Raw genomic sequence first — 19,954 nt, 5'->3', positions numbered from 1 at the left:
ACTTCGAGTCCAATATTTTTCCGGCCTCAAGACGAACCTTGGTAAGTCTTTGCGAACATGAGACTAATTAATACAAGAACCTTGAAGCTCCAACAGTTCCACGGCAAGCCGCCACCTTATGCCATTTTATCCCATACTTGGGGCCAAGAGGAGGTGTCTTTTCAAGATTTCCAATCACCAGATCTGCGAGAAAAGCTAGCTGGATTCTCCAAAATCAGTGCTACTTGCAAGAAAGCATATAGCCATGGCCTTGATTACGCTTGGGTTGACACATGCTGCATCGATAAGACCAGCAGTGCAGAGCTTAGCGAAGCAATCAATTCCATGTTCAAATGGTACAAGAATTCAGAAATCGCCTACGCATTCCTAGAGGATTATCCATCTCCGAAGATTAAGAGACCTACTTTCAGGACAACATCTGTTGGGTTTGGCCATAGCCGGTGGTTTACCCGAGGCTGGACCTTGCAAGAGCTTATTGCCCCCAAGCGACTTGAATTCTATGATAGGTCATGGGAGAAGATTGCAGAAAAGACAGCCATTGCAAAAGAACTTGCGGTCATCACGGGGATTGATGCTTTTGTTCTCGACGGCTCGGGCCCCTTGCAGCAGGTCAGTGTAGGAAAGCGTCTAAGCTGGGCTGCCAATAGAGAAACAACTCGCGAGGAAGATCTTGCATATTGTCTATTCGGACTCTTTGACGTTAATATGCCCCTCATCTACGGGGAAGGAGGGAAGGCTTTTATTCGACTACAGGAACATATTCTTCAGCAATCTGACGATCACACCATCTTCGCCTGGCGAGCCGCAACTCCTTCGACAGATCCAGATTTAGCATATGGATTGTTTGCAAAATCTCCAAGAGATTTTTACAATTTTGCGAATGGATCATGGCGTAGGGGACTGCCGGGATACAGAACTCACTCTAGGTTTGACAGGTTGGTCCGTGTTTGGGGATCCAACGTACCGCAAGACCCGATCACCATGTCCAACAAAGGGATTCACATCACTTCCCTTGTCAAAGACCTTCGACAACCTTGGGCATCTGGAGACCTTGTGATACTATTACTCAACTGTTGTTTTGATGCAAATCCCTCAGCTACCGCAGGGATATATCTCAAGCGCTTCGGCTCAGACCGATATGCTCGAGTCCGTGGAACCGAGTTAGCTAGAGTCCATTCCGACTCCAACACTACGACGGCTTCCATATGCGGAATCAAAAGCACCTCGGATATCATCGGGCTCTCTTTTGAGGTGCCTTGGACTACGACGGCAAGAGTGATCGAGGAGTACCTCGAGGAAAAGAGATCTCAAATGGGATCAGAATCAGTCAGAAGACGCTATCAAAATGCCTTTTGTTTGGAGCGAAGACTTCTCCAAGACAGACCATTTCATGGATCCCAACTCCGTCAGATGCTAATCGTGGATTCGCACGAAATCTGGCGCTCTTTTCGATTTGACGTGAAAAGTCACGATGGCGATCTCGTCATCAGAACCTATCCAAACTTCAAAGCGGTGCTGGTGTTTGAGTCTCCTAGATATAAGACGTCATTTCTTCTCTTCTTGGCAACCAGAAGAAACAACGGGAAATACGAATATGACGTTGATGCTGTTTCCCTCGCTCTAGATGACTCGAGCGAATGGCATCAGAATCTCTCCACAGTAGAAGAGTTCATGCAGACAAAGATAAGGTTTCAATCTCGTCAGACGACTCCAAGCATCAAGGTATCGCTGTCTCCGGTCAATATACATGGAATCAATATGCAAGGTATCGGAATACCACGTGGGGCATCTAAACGTATTTTCAGATCTATCTGTCTCCTTTCATTCTTTGTCGCGCTCATCGTATCGTTATTTATTGATATTTCTATTTCAATAGAATTATAGGGAATACACTTTTTATCATTGAGTATTGGTTTTAAGTCGACAGTTTATCAAGGTGACAAGCAGGAATACGTATGGGAATGAGAGGGTTTAGGAAAGATGAGGGAGAATTAGAGAGAATACGCTACGGAGAAGAGACTGTGCTATTAGAAGAATGAAACTCCCAAAGACTTATATACAAGAACGCAACTCTTACCCTCAAGGCATGAAGAGGGGACCATTTCGGATGAAGATAGCGGACGGATAAATTAGAGATGCCTTGACAAGGATGTGACAAGTTTACGGAGATATATAAGCCAGTATACCGGTCGCCGGTACAGGGGATTAGCCCCCCGTAGCTGGACGGCAATTCATATCCGGGCGGAGACTGTTCAACAAGAGGCTTCCCGGATCTAGCTATTAGCTACCTTACTGTTTCATTCTAGGCTGGTTGCATCCCCCGCCCGGTGCCTGTCTATGGTTGCATTTCAGTCAAGGTTTGCTATCAACATCGATTCAATTGAGAGTCTAACGGACCGAAGCTGACGTGAATCGGTTAACTATGCGGGCGCTAATCCAGGGGCACGAAGAGCTAATGCGATCTGACTGTCAACTGATACGTATGATGGGATGAGACATGAGACTAGGTGAAGAGCTGCACGACCATGGTAATGAATTGGTTGTGATAAATATCATGGGCCTGCTCAAACAATTCGAGTGTTGGTAGCATCCCGTCTGTCAATTCCACCAGCAGCATCGTGCCATCATGTTGTCGCGCCTTTCCCTCGTGTCATTGGGCCTCCTCGGCTTTTCCGCCTCTGCAATTGCACAATCAGCACCAGAGTTAGTTGTGTATTGGGTATGATGATTGCTGTCCAAAACTTCAATGACCAGTCATCTCATAATTCTTGTGCGCAGGGCCAATCGCCATCAGAACGATCTCTCGCCGATTACTGCAAACCGGGTGCCGGGCCTGATATCATCCCACTGGCCTTCTTCTCCTCCTACCCATCCACCGACTTTTTTGGCAATGTCGACTCTTGTAACCTCACCACCAGCACCACTCAGTCTTCCGAGTGCAAAGCCGTGGAGAAGGACATCAAGTACTGCCAGTCGCAGGGCAAGAAGATCATGCTCTCCATAGGAGGCGGAGGCGGATCGGTCCAGTTTGACAACATGACCTCCATTCAAGACTTGGCGAACCAGCTCTGGGATATGTTTGGCCCTGTACGCGCCAACTACACGGGCCCGCGACCTTTTGGAACCGCAGTGCTGGACGGATTCGACATGGACGTTGAGAACCCAAACAGCGCCTTCTCGTTCGCCTTCTTCGTCCAGGAGATGAACCAACTCTTTGAGACGGATCACAGCAAGAAGTATTACATGACGGGCGCGCCGCAGTGCATCGTTCCTGACGCCAACATGGGAGACATGATGTTCAACGGAAAATTCGACTACCTCTACATCCAATTCTACAATACTCCGCAATGCTCGGCCCGTGGCGCCATCAGCGGTTACGACCCCAAGGATGGATCGCTGCAATATTTCTCCTACGATGCCTTCCAGGAATTCATCACGGTTTCTTTCTCGCAGAGCAAGGGAGCACAGCTGTTCATTGGCTTGCCTGCAAGCCCCGACGCGGCTGACAATGACGAGAACTACTTTTGTATGTCTAACCCTTCATTTTCCATCGAGTGCAGAGTACTGATCCAGCGATTGCAGTGACACCAGATGAGGCGGAAAAACTCATCAACGAATTTAGATCTCATCCTGGCTTTGGAGGTGTCATGCTCTGGGACGCTGGTTCGAGCGATCAGGCGGTGACCAATGGATGCACTTACAGCCAGGAAATCCAGAGCATACTGAAAACGGGAAGAGTCTGCCCTAAGAAGTACACATAGGACGCTAGCTTCCATAACTGTTTAATGCCAAATATTGTTTAATACAGAATATCTCAATCAATGTCAGTTCCGCGCGGCGTGAAGTACTAGGGAAGCAAGAGCATAACGTCGTGATTTTGCAACTTGGGTTCCACCGAGTCTTGGGAAGGGCCCAAGGATGTCTCAGGCAGTAATGAGAGAAAGCATGTAGAAGGGCCAGAGCAAATAAATGGCGAGGACAAAGTCAAGAGTAGAAGCCGACGTGGGCGGATTGAAGCCAGTCTATATACACGTATGTAGTCGAGGGTGCCGTTGTTTACTAGGTATGTAAAGTGGCAGCGACAGCGACTTCTCCATCACCTTTTTAAGCATAACTGATTGCCTGATTTAGAAATGTAAATTTAAGAGCAAGTTGAGTATATGTAATTATCAATTTAAATCGCCCGAGTTCAATTGACAGCGTTGGTGAGAAATACTCCAACATCGTGTATAGCGTTTAGAAGCGCTTAGGGCGTTAACATGCTCGTCAACAGCGTCAAATGCGTTAACAGTATCAACAAGCTCTATTGCTCCAGCTCAACTGAACAGGAGCCCCACCAAGTCCGTAGTAATTTCCGTAGTAATTGACTTGCTAAATGCATTCTACACCGACAAATACTGCATGGATGGGGCTTCCTTTATCTTATGTGAGAACTTCTTACAAACAACATATTATTGCCTTCTGCCTAGTGCGGAAGAACTGGATAGGGATGGGGCAGTGCAATGAGAGAGCAAATTGAAAAAAAAATTCAAGGCTCGCAGCAGCAAACTGTAATATATTGTAAGAGCTAATAAGTGCGTTAATGTCGCGATGCTCATGAATCTAGTCGCTTTGTGTGGATCACAAGACAATGGCAGCACGCACCATCCACCACGCTTTTATTGAGATAGCCACTGATTCAGTGCATTGTTAAATGTCTCAGGATCTTGCAATGGCGCAAAGTGACTGACATCAGGCAACGCCAAGTAAACCGATCCTTGAATCATGTCTGCAATCTTTGTAGCCACCCAGCCCTGGATCAATTCCTCCGAGTCGCCAGTAACAATCCACACAACAGGGCGTTGCTGAGCATCCGTAGAATTTGAGTCAATTTTGGAAAAGTCTTCCTCGGACCACATTGGTGAAGTTTCCTGCATTGCTACGACCTTCGCCTTGAAGCTATCGAATTTTTCCGGAGTAGGTGAAATAGCCTCGTACTCTTCCTTCATCCGATTCATAAGATCTGCGACAAATGGCACTGTCTCGCCTGCATAAGGTATCGCCTGGTCTGGCCTGTAATTTGGGCCGAAGGAAAATATGCGCTTCACTTTATGTTTGTGTCCCATTGCCAAAGAAAGACAGGTATTGGCGCCATCCGACCAACCGACGAAGTTGGCACAAGGCACTTGAAGATGGTCGAGTAAGGCCGCAACGTCGTCAGCGAAGAGATCATATGAAAGGGCGACTTGGGGATCATCAGTTGATCGGCCGTGTGCTCGGGTATCGATTGCAATGACTGAGTGTCCTGCACCTGCGACATGTTGAATCTGATGTGCCCACCAACGAGAGCTAATCTTGCCGCCGTGCAAGAAAACCGTTGGGATCTGATGGAGACTCAATGGTGCACCATAGAGCGCATACCATATTTCCACATTGTTGATGCTGATACGGTTTGACACGACGGGGTCGGGTAAAATAGGTGTTGGTGGTAAGGTCTTTGAGCGCGGTAATGACATTTTCAATGTTGTGGTTTTACCTCACCAGTGGCCTTGAGTTGAGAACCATAGACTGAAAGAGATGATGCTGGACTATATGCGATGTTGTGATGACTTGGGTAGATATTTTATACTAGTTGGGTGGGATTTTACTTTCTTCATATACTATCTCAATACGATATCTGGTAGCCAGTTTCTCGCAGAAAAGTTAACTCCGGGGTTGAACTATACAGAATCAAATAGTCTACACTAGTTCCGGAAGTCCGAGTGTTAGTTCTTATGTGAGGTAAGCCGAGTTATGTCTAATTGGACTTCCCTCGGGCTAGCGACAAGTTGATGGAGACGTTCGTCGGAATGACACGACCCCTCTACGTTGCTTCTTCTCTTTCACCGCCTACAAAAGTTCATCTCTTCTTGCGAGTATAGAAGTCTGTTTGGATGCAGCGTCACTAGTATTGGAGTCGGATGGCCCGTCGGCAAATTCTTTGGCACACTGGAAGCTATTGAGCTCTGCCTCGGAGCCGGATCTGTCGACCGTGCTCTTTGAACAGTGTCTATACAGCCAAGACGAAAGTATTAGAGCAAGTATGTACACATATCTCAATTGCTCTACTCCGTAACGAAGGGATGCGAATACAGATAAATTATATTCCATAGTTCTTGAATTACCAGTTGTTAGTATTGAATTGACGAGTTTCTGGCAATATTGCCATATTTGCTAAAGCACCTACATATATCCCGCACTCTAACAACAGCGTGAAGTTCAAGTAACGGAGCAACCATATTTCTCTCATATCTGCTATTATCGCGACATTCCTCTCGTATCTAGTACTATTACTGGTTTCGAATTGAGATATCGGATGCTGAGTAGCAAATTTATGATGTTGAATAGAAGTTTCTCTTATACGTCAAAACTTAAGAGTTTTTAACATTGTCTCCCTCTTTGTGGAACCTTTTTTGATAACCTCTTACTCTTCAAAACACTCTCTTGATACCATCAACGCTTCATTTATAGCAGGCCAAGTATCCCACCCCACTCACCACTACATTGCATTGGAGACTTAACTGAACAAGAGTCTCAAGAGGCAAAGGAGGAATCCAAGAGCAAACGCTATTCATAATCGATTGTGATCCAGCCTCAATACCAATTGTTTAATTTTATTGCCTAAGCGAGAAAATAACATCTGAAGGTTGTTTGGGAGTATTTCCGCTAATACCTGCAATTGTATGCCAATGTCACTCGCCGATGTCACCGGTAAGCTCATGGATAAGGATGATCGCAAAGACACGAAAGGTGTATTCTTCTTTTACCTCATCCTTATTGAGTTACTATCTAATTGAAAAGACCCCCGAAATCTCTGCTCTAGTTACTTGATACCTGTATTGTGTGCCTAGTTAGGGCTTCTGGTAACTTAGCATTAACGAAAGCCGGCTATAGGTTCGTTCGGCTTGCTCTCTCTTCTCATATTACCTACGGTGCTAACATTCCCCTCTCTCAGAGCACATCGTGTGCATATAGTCGGCCGCACTCTTTTTTCATTGCGTTGCATCTAGTTATTGTCCGGTGTATCCCTGTTCAAGCTGTTGGTTATAGGTTATCGTGAAATTGTTGTTTAGGTTACGTTCTAGCTATTGGATGCTAATGTCCTTGGCCATCATCGGTGGGCGACTCTATTGCTAGTCGACCCTAATTACCGGATCTGCTCGACCCGTAATGTTCCTCCGCAACAACAGGACGCCCTTATGGCATTCCCTGAGGGTCATTTAAAAAATTGGGAGAGATATAAAATTTATAACGAGTCCCGGAAAAGCACCAACTGTTTTTCTCACGCCGGCTCATGGAGTAATAATCCATCCCATTTCGACCGCCTCGGTCTAGCGTTATGCGAGTTGTTGTTGTTGGTCGCGGCCACCTATGAGAGGCTGCCACAGCCCCCCATAACGAGAACATCGGATGGGTGGACGCGACGAGAGACAGGTGAGGCATACAAGGCTCATTGGACAGACGTTAATGCCTAATATATTCGGTACGCGACGTGGGATGCTTCCCCGCCCACTACATGACGAGAAATCATCTTACATTTTACGACGCGTCTGTCATCAACGCGGTCTCATTTTCAGCTTATTGGATCCTCAGCGCACTTATTACTTGTAACCAGTGCCTTACAGTGACAATTAATTACCACAAAAGGGGATGGCAGAGTAAGCTGTGACTTTATTCACACTTGCCCATTATTGTGAGGCAGCTTATGCACAATTAACAATCTCAAATCAGGCAACCCACGTACGACTCCTACACAGTGGCATGGATATGAGTGCTTCTCTCTGAGCTTTGCGCAGCAAGGGCACTGCTAGACGAGGAGCACGAGCCGCTTCCTCCAAAGGATTTTGATGACAACAACTATTTTCTCGGCAAAATGGCGAATCATAATGTCGTTATTGTCTTCCCCGGATCGTTTAGCATAAGAGCTACCGCTCAAATCGCTCGTGCTTTTCCTAATATCAGGTTTGCACTGATGGTTGGACTTGGCAGTGGTATTCCACAGCCATCAAAATCCGATCCACGACAGGATATTAGACTTGGAGATGTCGTAATTGGTAGCCTTCTGAGCGGACTTGGTAAAGCTATCTCCCCTTTGCTGTTTTAGAATGAACAGAGGCTTTATGGTTCTAATTGAGAATGGTTCAGGCGGTGTTATTCGATTTGATATGGTCAGAGCGGCAGGTGCACCTAACATGACGGTTAAAACTCGTCGCTACGGTCCTCCCCAGGTGTTGCAAAAAGCGATACGGCGCCTACAGCTAGATCACGGCTTCGGTAGAGGCAAAATGTGGACGGACATTGACCAAGTTATTAATCTAGGCGTGCCTGCATTAGAAGATGCTGGATATCCCGGAGTAGAGCATGATCAGCTATTCAAGCTCGAATATCAGCATTCTGCTGGGGAAGATTGCTCGTCTTGCGACGTGACCCAAATAGAAAACAAGGGTGTAAGGAAGAACACCCGTTCAGTCGTTCATATAGGCTTGATAGCTACTGGAAGTCCGGTGATAGAGCCATTTATACGTCGAGATCCGCCACAGGGCTCCGACAAAGCCATGTATTGTTTTGATAAGGAGTCGGCAAGTCTGATGGATACATTCCCATTCCTTCTTATTAAAGGTATATACGATTACTCGGATAGCCATCAAACCAAAATATGGGGGCCATATGCAGCCATAGCAGCCTCAGCGTACGCAAAGGACCTCTTGAGAGTCATTCATCCTCAGGAAGTTGAATTAACACCTCTGTTGAGTAAGTTACTCTAGAATAATGAATTAATCATTGGAAACGCTAGGATACTAACTACTGCAACATAGACATTACCGTACCTCCACAAGCGAGCCAAGCCAACGGTGCTACTCCAGCTATGGGTAACGGAGCTGGTGTCGTATCATCCGTTGGGGCCGATAGAGTGCAAATAAAGAGGGAGAGTACACAAGCAGATGTCAAGATATTACGTGCCGAGAGCATATGAGCTGGAAATTGTCCGCTGGTAGAATATAACGAGTGCTTCCTACCTTGAGGGTTTTTCTATTCTTCCTTGGGGCTATTTCCAGAATGGTGGTTACTACATGTATCTAGGGGGAGAGAACGGTCTGATTGTATTCTCGCAACCAAACAATGCGGGTGCTGTCCGGGCTATCCATGACGACAATGGACCTAAAGGTTAGCTGAATACTCGGGCTCTCATTTGTTTTTCTCGGTCGTCTTTTCTGCCCCCGCAACCTTCGAGTTTCTTTCCTTATGAGATACCTGCTATGTAATCAGAAGAGGCAAATTGCCGGAAAAGAATCTAAGTTCTATCAAGTACATATTCTATAACTCAAGGGGCAAAGAGATTCGTCATTGATTGATTACCCAGTCGTGAACATTTTCCCGAGTCAACGACAATAAGTTTCGGCCGTTTCCGTACCTGATTATAAGGCTTGGATTGCATTTGGCAAGATTCAGGCACGTGCGGAGTAGCTGAAGGCGAATCTGGGGAAGAAGACCAAGGTCATGGGGAACGTTGTAAGACGGATTGAAGCTTAGTCTAACAGTACGGTGGCTAATAACTAGGAGTCCTGTTGAGTTGCCACCTCGTGTCCACTCTGGCATCGACGAATACGGACAACAGATCCAATAAATTCTCTTATTGAAAGGACCAGCTGATTGGTTTTTGACGAGCTGAGGATTCCGCTTCCGGCCTGGTGATGGTGTTCCCCGTACTCGTATATCCACACCGAGAACATCCATTCCGGAAGCGTCATTGATCTCATAGAATCGAACCTAGAACATCGCCGATGCTCTGTCGACCTCTTCGCGTAGAGCCCGATGGCGCGAGTATCAGAACACGAGACGCAGCTACCATCAACCAACGTCCATAGAACGGAAGACAGATTTATAGAAGCGACGCTATTAGCAATCCAAGGAGAACGTTGGAGGCCGATTGGCCAAAATTCCCCAATTGAGTTTTCCCAATACGAGCTCCTCTTTACCCGCTAGGCACCACCCCTTCAGTCATAGATTGATTTGATTGACGAGGCCTTCGTCGGCAAGCCGGAAGAGGACCTGCACAAGGGCGGCGCTAGTGCCTCGGCGGATCGAGAGATCGACAGTCCGACGAAGCTTTTGCACATGGTTCGCAGAGTTTGCTCTCAACAGAAACGAGCGTCAAAAGGCTGTTGGTCTGTTTGTTTGCTATGACAGCACCTGCATCATTGCAGAGTGATCAACAGTAATAAAACTACTAAACTCACTCTTTGTTCGGAAAAAAAAAACAGTTTGATAAAAACATCCTCGGCGTAACTGGGGCTGGTGGACGCGAGGTATTTGTTCGGAGTGTCTCTTCCCTTGAGGGGTAAATGATAGACTGTGAGACATGCCGCTTCGTCCATGCTTGGTAGGGAGCTTCATGTGCCGTCCACAATATGAAGCTACTAAAACATGCTTCGTCTTTAACCGGGGAAACTTTCGTTGGCTAGCCGGGTCGTATATGTGGGCGTTTGCGAGGTGGCTAACAGCTAGTGTCGATGGCTGCGTGCTTGTATCTGGCTCATCGGCGCCGTCAGTTCCCATGCCCCTGAATAAACACACACTGCATGCATGTGTGAATGCTTCAATTCTCCCTGGGCCGGAGTAATTGATCGGCATGGACATTCACATTCGCGCAGGGATGCGTTGCTGATACCGCTGGAGTAACATCGTAGTATACTAGCTGCAGAGATAAAGACTCCAACGGAGGAGAGGTGAAGGCAAACGTTGATGACAGCGAATTAGGTGTTTCAAGACAAGGGCCGATGCAAATAGCAACTTACGATGTCATATATTGGAAATCTGACATCACTCCTCTCGTCTCGGCTCTCAAAAGCTCCCGTGGCCTGTGTCCAAGTGGACCAACACCCACTTTGGCTTTGCCATCTATCCACGCTATGCGATGTAGCTTCGTGGCTTGCCTATACACTACTGTACAGCTCATCGAAGTGGAACGATCGTCTGTTGATCGCGGGCCAGAATGTGACCCGAAACGACTGTATGACATGTCTCGCCAACCGTAAAAGATTATATGAACCCAACGGCCCCCCGTTGCCCTGGCAAGTTTGCCTGTTCCGAAAGACTTTCTGGGACAATTCGGTGCGGTTGATTCATCGGACATTCTTTATCTTGCTCTTTCATTCTACCCACGGTTTGAGGGGAGAATCGGACTGTCGTTTAGTAAGCCTCTCGTTCTGAAACATATTGCATCTACAGTGGTCAACAAACTTCACAAGGTATGAGTCTATATATATAAGCTTATTATCTATCCGTCATCGGATGTTCGCGCCGACTTATAGCTGACGGTCACCCAAATAGTAACCATGAAGTGGACTCTGGCGACTCTTGCTCTTCTGGGGTCGGCCTCCGCCGGTGCTCTCGTCTCTCCTCGCGATGATAGCTGTGATTCATCATACAATGGCAAATTCGAAGTCACGATTGCCAAGATCACCAAGCGGGATATTCAGGTTAGTATCAGATGACATCCGTCCACATTCCCGTGCCGTACTGATATCTCTCCCATAGAAACGATCCTGTGATAATCCTGATGCCCTTCTGCTGACACTTGAGAATGGAATTCTCAAAGATGCCAAGGGTCGCACTGGCTATATCGCATCCAACTACCAATTCCAGTTCGATGCACCACCCCAGGCTGGGACCATAGTCGCCAGCGGCTTCGCTGTCTGCCAGGGCGGTTCATTGGCCCTGCAAGGAAAGACTACCTGGTACCAATGCCAGTCCGGAAACTTCTACAACTTGTACGACCGCAAGTGGGCGGCGCATTGCCAAGCGGTCCAGATTTCTATAATCCCTTGCAGTGGCGGTAGCTCTGGTGGAAGCTCTGGTGGAAGCGGCGGCAGCGGAGGTAATAACAACGGCAGTGGAGGTAATGGAGGCAGCGGTGGCAGTGGAGGAGAGACCACCGTTGGCACCAAGGTTGTTCAGACCGCTATCGTCACAGTCATCTCCGATGGCCAGCCGCAAGTCCACACCACTACTGTTGCCATCCCCATCTGCCAGATTGGTGACGGGCAGGTTCAAGGCCACACGACTCCATGCGGCGGCGGCGGTGGTAAATCTCCTGTCACTCAGATCAGTGATGGACAACCCCAGGCTCCTCCGGTTACCCAGATTAGCGATGGTCAGCCTCAAGCTCCTCCTGTCACTCAGATCAGTGACGGCCAACCTCAGGCTCCTCCCGTCACTCAAATCAGTGACGGTCAGCCTCAGGCCCCAACACAATCTGCCAAACAGCCGGAGTCTCCTGTCACTCAGATCAGCGATGGTCAGCCTCAAGCTCCTCCCGTCACCCAGATTAGCGATGGACAACCCCAGGCTCCTCCTGTCACTCAGATCAGCGATGGTCAGCCTCAAGCTCCTCCTGTTACTCAAATCAGCGATGGCCAGCCTCAGGCTCCTCCTGTTACTCAAATCAGCGACGGACAACCTCAGGCACCCCCAGTTACCCAGATCAGTGACGGTCAGCCTCAGGCCCCAACACAATCTGCCAAACAGCCGGAATCTCCTCCAGTCACTCAGATTGGCGATGGCCAGCCCCAGGCACCCGTTGGAACTGGCACTGCTCCTCCTTCTCCTCCCACCACTCCCACCCAGCCCCCCATCAGCGGTGGCCCCAGAGTTCTCCCTGGTATCTCAGTTGCCCTTGTCATCGCCTTGGTGGGTGTTGTTGCCTTGTAGGCGCTGTAGATGCTGTAAAGTATAGGGCAATCAAGTCCTGAAAGAGAACATTAATCTCCTTTTTTTCGGTTCCAGTTGTTTCTTCAAGTTCATGTGGTACATGGTTGAATATTGTGCGGCATAGGTATCGATATTATTGAACATGATGGAAGCTCACGAGGAAGTAATATGATGTGGATTATTGCGCATATTATGTATTCTTGCAAATAAAACAGTAGAGAGTTGAAAAGTATAAAAACAAGTCAAATTTTGGTATCTGAAGCATATAGATTGCATGCAATTATGCTAATCACAAGGTGGTAGGATGAGCGTAAGTGTAAGTTGTCAGTTGTCAGTGAAGCCAGCGAGCGAAGCCTAGAACCTTGTACTTTACTGCACGTATTTATCGATTACGTAACCCAAAGTATTGTTCCTGCCTTGTGCACAGCTGCCGCGCTTTTGCATCTGATTTCTTCATACACACGCGACAGCTTGCCAATCTTCAGCACAACAACAACGTCAAGAGCAAAAATGTCGGAATACTGGAAATCTACGCCAAAGTACTGGTGCAAGCACTGTGCGTGCTACGTGCGCGACACCAAACTCGAGAAGGCAAACCACGAAGCTACGGCAAAGCATCAAGGCGCCTTGAAGCGCTCGCTACGAGATCTACACCGCAACCACGAAAGGGAAGAGCGCGAAAAGGAAAGGGCACGGCTGGAGATTGCCAGGCTCAATGGCGTTGTCGGCGGATCGTCTTCTGCTGGTCCTTCGGGAGCTGCAAACAAGGCTTCAGGGCCGTCAGAGTCTCAGCTGAAATCCCAGCGAGAGCAGCTGGCGGCATTGGGGGTTGCAATCCCAACCGATTTCAGGCCCGAGATGGCGATTCCCGGCGAGTGGACGGTGACCAAAACGACTGTGATTGAAGAGAAAAGCGAGGCGGATGCTGAGACAAAGACTGAGGCCAAGGCAACTGGTGTCAGGAAACGCGAGGAGACGGAAGAGCAAAAGGAAGAGGAGGAAGCTATGCGAGGGCTTTTCAAGAAGCCAAGAAGATGGGGTCGCGACTCCAAGACCATGCCAGACGACGAAGACGGAGACTTAGATGCGCTGCTGAGTACAACGATGCCACGAAAGACAGAGGCAGCCGAGAATAAGAGCGCAGTGAAGAAGGAAGAGGATGTCGAAGATGGCAAATCTTCCAAGGCAAGAATATCCAAAGAGGAAGATGTTGCGATCAAAGCAGATCCCGACACTTCAGAGCCGTCCATCAAACGAGAGCCGGTGGTCAAGGCCGAGGAGACGGAGGAGTCGAGTGGCATAACTCCGGTGGTCTTCAAGAAGCGCAAACCAAAGGGGATCCGAAGCAAGTGAAGGAACTTGGTCATCAGCCATGTGTCAGATCTGAATCATGTCAATGCTGCAAGCCATGCAATGGCACTCTTATCAGTTGTTGCGTCTTGATATAGCAACACGCATTAGCAACCCGGATTGAATTGCCGGCTGATTAATTGCGACAACTCTTAGTCCCGAGTCCAGACGAGCTTCAACTCCACAGCGCTCACCGTGCAGTCCTCAACGATCCGGAATACCCCCTCAGTCGCCGATTCGGTTCCGATCCGGAATTAGGAGTTAGTAGGTGGGGTTTATCGGAAGTTGTTTTTTTTTCTGTTGACCGAAAGCTATGGAAAACACGAGTTGAAACTACCCATTTGCAAAGCGGATAAGTTTCCTGGGTGTTCAACGTGAGGATTCCGACAAAGCGGCTAGTTCCTAGTTACGGCATCTGCAGTAAGCATTCCGATGCTAGTGAAATGGCTCACTTTCGCGTATCTTGCCCAAGATAGCCCAGTCTCGGCGCTTCTCAGAGCACAAAGGCTGTGCTCCTCTTTTTCCCTGCTTGATCAAATATTTCCCAATTTTGACTCGACGAACCCCGAACCCCGCGAGGATGGAGCTCGAGAATTGCGTCACGGCGAGCTGGTCAAGCAATCAATTGAGCCGTTCTCCGCTACCCCACCAGCGCCGCTCAGGAACTGAGACTTCAAATATCTGACAAAGCGCGCGCTATTTTGTCTTGTCCAAACAACTTTGTCTCCAGTCAAGCAACAGGAATTGTCAAGGATCAAGACTCTCAAGATGGCTTCAGGCATGATTGACAAATGCTGCGTTGTCGGCACCCTTCACAAGTGAGTTTTCATTGTTTTTTCCTTTGTTGGTTTTGATCTCAGATCTCATCTTGCAGCTCGGCCTGCAACCCGTCTCCTCTTTTCTTGCATAACCCCGCAGACACAGTTGGCACAGACTCGTGGGCTGGATCACTGTCCGGAATTCAAATCTCATGATCTTTCACCTGAAGAAATGAGAAAACCAAGCGTGAAAAGAATATCAGACCACTAACCGTCACCTAGGGGTGAGACTACCGGCAAGGACATCAAGCTCGAAGGCAACATTGACGCCTACTTGGCCACACCCCCTGCGGACAAGGCTCGCGATGGTCAAGGTATCCTCTTCGTTCCCGACGTCCTTGGCATCTGGGAGAACAGCAAGCTGCTGGCCGACAACTTTGCTGCTCAGGGCTACACCGTCCTCCTCCCAGACCTCTTCAACGGCGATGCCCTCCAGCTGAACCGAGCTGGCGACTTTGACTTTATGGCGTGGTTGACCAAGGGCTCGACTGGTGACAACCCTCACACTGCCCCTCACGTCGACCCCATTATCCTCACTGCCATCAAGGCGCTCAAGGATCTGGGCGTCAAGAAAATCGGAGCCGTTGGCTACTGCTTCGGCGCAAAGGTTAGCTTCTAGCATCAACTCTACTCAACTCAACTTACCGTTACGTGCCTCAACTCATCATGATTGGCAGTATGTCGTTCGCCACTACAAGGACGGCATCGAAGTCGGCTTCCTCGCCCATCCCACCATGGTGGAAGAGGAGGAGCTGGCCGCCATCACCGGTCCCCTGTCCATCGCCGCCGCCCAGACAGACCACATCTTCCCTACCGAGAAGCGCCACCAGTCGGAGGAGATTCTCATCAAGACCGGCCAGCCTTTCCAGATCAACCTGTACTCGGGCGTCGCGCACGGCTTTGCCGTCCGCTGCGACACCAGCGTCAAGATTCAGAAGTTTTCCAAGGAGCAGGCCTTTTTCCAGGCCGTGACTTGGTTCGACGAGCATTTGTAGAGGTTTGGCGTTGGTCCAAAGGAGGAGGAAGAAAAGTTAATGAAGAGCACGTTGTCCTAATAGGTATCGGTGCTGTTTAGTTGTCGTATATAGAATGAATGCAACTATGCTTGACTGCTCTTTGAGATTTGAGATGATGTATTGAATCCCTATAAGTGCCGCCTCTTGCCCATCCTTTACGTCACCCATTTGAGAGCATTTGGAACCTCTAATCTTCCACATTACTATATCAGAGTAATGTTCTTTTTCTCTCTTTGAGCCAAATAGCGTCTACAGGGACAGCATCGAATGCGCATACTGCATTTAATATCTTCCAGGTCGGTCCAGGTTTCTTCATACCTATATCAAGATAATCTCAACTGCCAAGAATCTTATAGTAAGTAGCCCGTGCTTTAGCGCCTGGAGCTAAGCGGCAGCGCCTGTGGCAGCCCCCCACAGCGCCTAGCCCACAAGCCACTTTTGGCCACATGGACCTCAATTCGAGCCACTGATCTTGCGACCATCCCGTCATCCATGGCCAGACACTGTCTCTCTCTCTCTCTCTCTCTCTCTTTTCACAACTTCAACCGCGCTGTTGTCATGCCCGTTTGGGCGCCGGCTCGTCTCACCATCACCATCATCATCACCATAGGCGGCAGCAGCATGACCAACTAGAGCATCCTCCGGCATGGCCGTGTCCGCAGACCCGATGAGCCCGGCGATGGCCTTTTCGGCGTCGTCGAGGAAGAACTCGTCCAACAGCCTCGCCGGGCATTATGACGCAAGGGAGGAGGCGGCGCCAATCGCCTACAACGGGGGCTGGGAGAATGGAAATGGGAATGGAAATGGGCATGGACTTGGGATCGGGTATGAGCATGGCAACGGGCACGAACATGGAAGTGGAAGTGGAAATGGAAATGGACACGCAGATGGGCATCGAAACGGACACCGAAACGGCAGCGCAAACGGCAACGGCAGTGCCAGCCCCGTGATAAACCAGAGATCGAGCTCAAGGCAAAAGGACGCCGACATGCAGAGGCAGCGCAGCGGAAGCGGCACCATGAAGAAGAACCCGAGCCACGACAATGTCCAGAAACTAACCGCAGCCGAGATGCAGCAGCTGGCCAACGAGCCCAAGTCTCTGCCCGTGGCGCCAGCGCCTGCGCCCAGCGTTGTCGACGAGCGCGAGGCGATTCGACAGGCCCTCATGAGGCCGCCGGATATGCGTCCAGACGAGGCGTTTCGACAGCTCCACGGCTATACCGCAGTGTCCAGGGAAGCCCGCACGCCCATGCGACGATCCGTGTCCGCTTCGAGGACCGTCTCGACGCCGCCGACGAGCCGAGATGGCCATGTGGTGGTGGTGCAACCTTCTGCGTCTCCTCGACGGTTATCCTTTGCTCAGGGCCTGCAGCTGAACCTCGACGGCGTCAATGGCGGCGCAAACGGGAGCGTGGTATCGCCGCCCATCAAGACCGGGCCACCGGCCTTTGCGACACAGCAGCCCGTCCAGCCTCCCAACTCCGGCGTCCGGCCACCGTCTCCGATTCCTCCCATCATTCCTCTCCCTCCAATGTCGATTCCCACCCATCTACAGCTCGAACTAGCTCAGCAACGCCCCAGTCCTCTCTATATACATCAATCTTACACAAACGACGTTCCGTACGAGTCCCACGCCGTCAAGTTCGAGCGTCTCAAGAATGTCCTCTTGATCCCCCCGTTTCTAGAGCGCACCCTCTACTTTGGTGCGCTTGCCTGTCTAGATGCCTGGCTGCACACATTCACCATCCTGCCCATCAGGTTCACCATGGCCCTCGCTGTCCTGGTGCGGTGGTGGATCTACGTCATCTTCAAGGAGGTCAAGTGGCTGGTTGGCTTCGTCTGGTACGGCCTCGGCCGGCTGTGGAGACGAGCGCGAGCGGTTCGGGGCCGCAGGATTAGTGATGCCTCCGACAGCGGCCGATCGCGTAGCTGTAGCAGAGCCAGCGAGGTCTCTGTCGACGGCATGTCGCCCAGCATACGGCAACGTCCGAACGGCGTCCGCGCCGATTCGCGAGCCCGCGGCGGCGACACTCCCACGCCCAAGGCGCCGTCGCTTTCGGCCCGTCGCCCGGGACCAAAGTCCGGCTCGTTCCGCCATCGACGGACCAAATCGATGCCGTCCAACCTCTCGTCGTTTCACAAGGCCGATCTGCTGCAGGGCGCCGTCATCATATGCAGCTCGCTTGTGCTGATGAATCTGGACGCCAGCAGGATGTACCATCTCATCCGTGCACAGTCGGCCATTAAGCTGTACGTCGTATACAACATCCTGGAAGTCGGAGACAAACTTCTGTCAGCCCTGGGCCAGGATATCCTCGAGTGTCTGTTCAGCTCTGAGACGCTGTCCCGCAACTCATCAGGCCGGTCCAAGGTTCTCTTGCCCCTGGGAATGTTTGTCCTCGCCCTGATATACTGCGTCCTCCACTCCATCGCCCTGTACTATCAAGTCATCACCCTCAACGTCGCCGTCAACTCCTACTCCAACGCTCTCCTCACTCTCCTCCTGTCCAACCAGTTTGTCGAGATCAAAAGCACCGTCTTCAAGCGCTTCGAAAAGGACAGCCTCTTCCAGCTGACCTGCGCCGACATCGTGGAGCGCTTCCAGCTCTGGGTCATGCTCCTCATCATCGGCATGCGCAACATTGTCGAGGTCGGCGGCCTTTCGGTCCCAGGCGCCGGTATGAACGACGCTCCCACCAAGGCGGCGCCTCTCCATTCGCCCAGCATCCTCCCGCATAGCTTCACCGTTTTGCCGTCCTGGGTCATGTCGGGAGAGGTCCTGTCGCCGTTTCTCATTGTTGTGGGCAGCGAGATGCTGGTGGACACCATCAAGCACGCGTACGTGACCAAGTTCAACAACATGAAGCCCAAGTTTTACAGCAGGATCCTCGACATCCTGTGCAAGGACTACTACACCAACGTAAGCTATATATATACACCGTCTTCCCTATATGCACCACAAGACAAACTAACAACTCTCCAAAAGGCCTTTACAGCTCCATCCCTCACCAGGCGTCTCGGCCTCGCCGTCATCCCCCTCTCCTGCCTCTTCATCCGCGCCTCCATCCAGACGTACCACATGCTCCTCTCCGCCCACATCCCCATGCCCCTCCCCATATCCACGCAGACGTCCCTCACCGAAGCCTCCGCGACGCCCTCGTCGCCCGCCATGATCGCCGCCCTCAACCGCTTCGACTCCCTCATCCGCGACTCCCTCGGCCGCGCTACCTACGGCTACCCCTTTGACCACCCCCTCAACTCCCGCCCCTGGTACATCTGGACCTCTGACGACGTCATCGCCGCCGTCACAATGGTCGTCGTCTTCTTCATCATTTTTCTCGTCCTGCTTATTCTCAAGCTTCTGCTGGGTATGGTCCTCCTCAAGTACGCGCGGAATCGCTACGCAAAGATGAAGCACAAAGAAGCACTCGTCGCTGCCGGAAAGGCGGAAATCGACAACTATAAAGCTAATGGTGTTCGTTTCGGCGGCTTCGGCGAGGTCGAGGTCACGGGGGACAAGCGGCGCTGGATCAACGCCGATGTCAACGAGGGCTTGAAGAAGAGGAAGAAGGAGGATAAGAAGTCTGCTGCTCCTGAGGGGGATTACCAGGGCGTGTTTCGATATGACATGGTTGAGAAGAGGATTTGGTAAAAGCGGCACGCTGTGACAGTTTTTACTATTCTCATTACCAGTTTCGTTTGTTATGGTTTCGTTTAAAACTTCATGGGTTGGTAACACTTTCAACTTATCCCATTTGCAGCATCATCAGCATTAGTACATAGGCATAGCATTGAACATACATATTACCTTTACATGAACAAACAATGATCATTGAGTAGAGAGGCATCTTCTTCATCATATTGTCATTTTGTATTTCCGACTTTCGTTTTTCTACATCGTCTTGTAGTTCCCACCCATCCTCCCATCAAGCCCAATTTGTGTTAATCCCATCAAAACCAACCTCCCAGAAAAGAGCCCAACATATATACCTTATATATATATTCTATGCTGTTCAAGTCCAACCCTTCTAATTAAACGCT

General features: G+C 49.9%; 7 protein-coding genes across 7 annotated transcripts; 6 read left to right on the top strand and 1 right to left on the bottom strand.

The window, feature by feature from the left end:
• Nucleotides 1-57: 57 nt before the first annotated feature.
• Nucleotides 58-1,884, top strand: Triagg1_3323 (uncharacterized protein; the record flags this gene model as incomplete). The annotated part of the gene is made up of 1 exon (XM_062897603.1): nucleotides 58-1,884. The coding sequence occupies one exon, from the start codon at nucleotides 58-60 to the stop codon at nucleotides 1,882-1,884; it is 1,827 nt and encodes a 608-aa protein (XP_062757847.1).
• Nucleotides 1,885-2,626: 742 nt separating this feature from the next.
• Nucleotides 2,627-3,761, top strand: Triagg1_3322 (CAZyme family GH18; the record flags this gene model as incomplete). Its single annotated transcript, XM_062897602.1, has 3 exons — nucleotides 2,627-2,719; nucleotides 2,779-3,526; nucleotides 3,583-3,761. 3 exons carry the CDS (start codon nucleotides 2,627-2,629, stop codon nucleotides 3,759-3,761), a joined length of 1,020 nt encoding a protein of 339 aa, XP_062757846.1.
• Nucleotides 3,762-4,658: 897 nt separating this feature from the next.
• Nucleotides 4,659-5,495, bottom strand: Triagg1_3321 (uncharacterized protein; the record flags this gene model as incomplete). Its single annotated transcript, XM_062897601.1, has 1 exon — nucleotides 4,659-5,495. One exon carries the CDS (start codon nucleotides 5,493-5,495, stop codon nucleotides 4,659-4,661), a length of 837 nt encoding a protein of 278 aa, XP_062757845.1.
• Nucleotides 5,496-11,354: 5,859 nt separating this feature from the next.
• Triagg1_3320 (uncharacterized protein) lies at nucleotides 11,355-12,729 on the top strand (the record flags this gene model as incomplete). Its single annotated transcript, XM_062897600.1, has 2 exons — nucleotides 11,355-11,498; nucleotides 11,557-12,729. The coding sequence occupies 2 exons, from the start codon at nucleotides 11,355-11,357 to the stop codon at nucleotides 12,727-12,729; spliced, it is 1,317 nt and encodes a 438-aa protein (XP_062757844.1).
• A 510-nt stretch (nucleotides 12,730-13,239) lies between these two features.
• On the top strand, nucleotides 13,240-14,082 carry Triagg1_3319 (uncharacterized protein; the record flags this gene model as incomplete). Its single annotated transcript, XM_062897599.1, has 1 exon — nucleotides 13,240-14,082. One exon carries the CDS (start codon nucleotides 13,240-13,242, stop codon nucleotides 14,080-14,082), a length of 843 nt encoding a protein of 280 aa, XP_062757843.1.
• A 765-nt stretch (nucleotides 14,083-14,847) lies between these two features.
• Triagg1_3318 (uncharacterized protein) lies at nucleotides 14,848-15,892 on the top strand (the record flags this gene model as incomplete). Its single annotated transcript, XM_062897597.1, has 3 exons — nucleotides 14,848-14,897; nucleotides 15,120-15,504; nucleotides 15,575-15,892. The coding sequence occupies 3 exons, from the start codon at nucleotides 14,848-14,850 to the stop codon at nucleotides 15,890-15,892; spliced, it is 753 nt and encodes a 250-aa protein (XP_062757842.1).
• Nucleotides 15,893-16,559: 667 nt separating this feature from the next.
• Triagg1_3317 (uncharacterized protein) lies at nucleotides 16,560-19,565 on the top strand (the record flags this gene model as incomplete). Its single annotated transcript, XM_062897596.1, has 1 exon — nucleotides 16,560-19,565. One exon carries the CDS (start codon nucleotides 16,560-16,562, stop codon nucleotides 19,563-19,565), a length of 3,006 nt encoding a protein of 1,001 aa, XP_062757841.1.
• Nucleotides 19,566-19,954: the final 389 nt, after the last annotated feature.

The sequence above is a fragment of the Trichoderma aggressivum genome (assembly GCF_033847375.1).
Source record: "Trichoderma aggressivum f. europaeum strain CBS 100526 chromosome Unknown scaffold_009, whole genome shotgun sequence".
NCBI lineage: Eukaryota > Fungi > Ascomycota > Sordariomycetes > Hypocreales > Hypocreaceae > Trichoderma > Trichoderma aggressivum.
The sequence above is the reverse complement of the archived record's forward strand: the minus strand, read 5'-3'. Positions and strand labels throughout refer to the sequence as shown.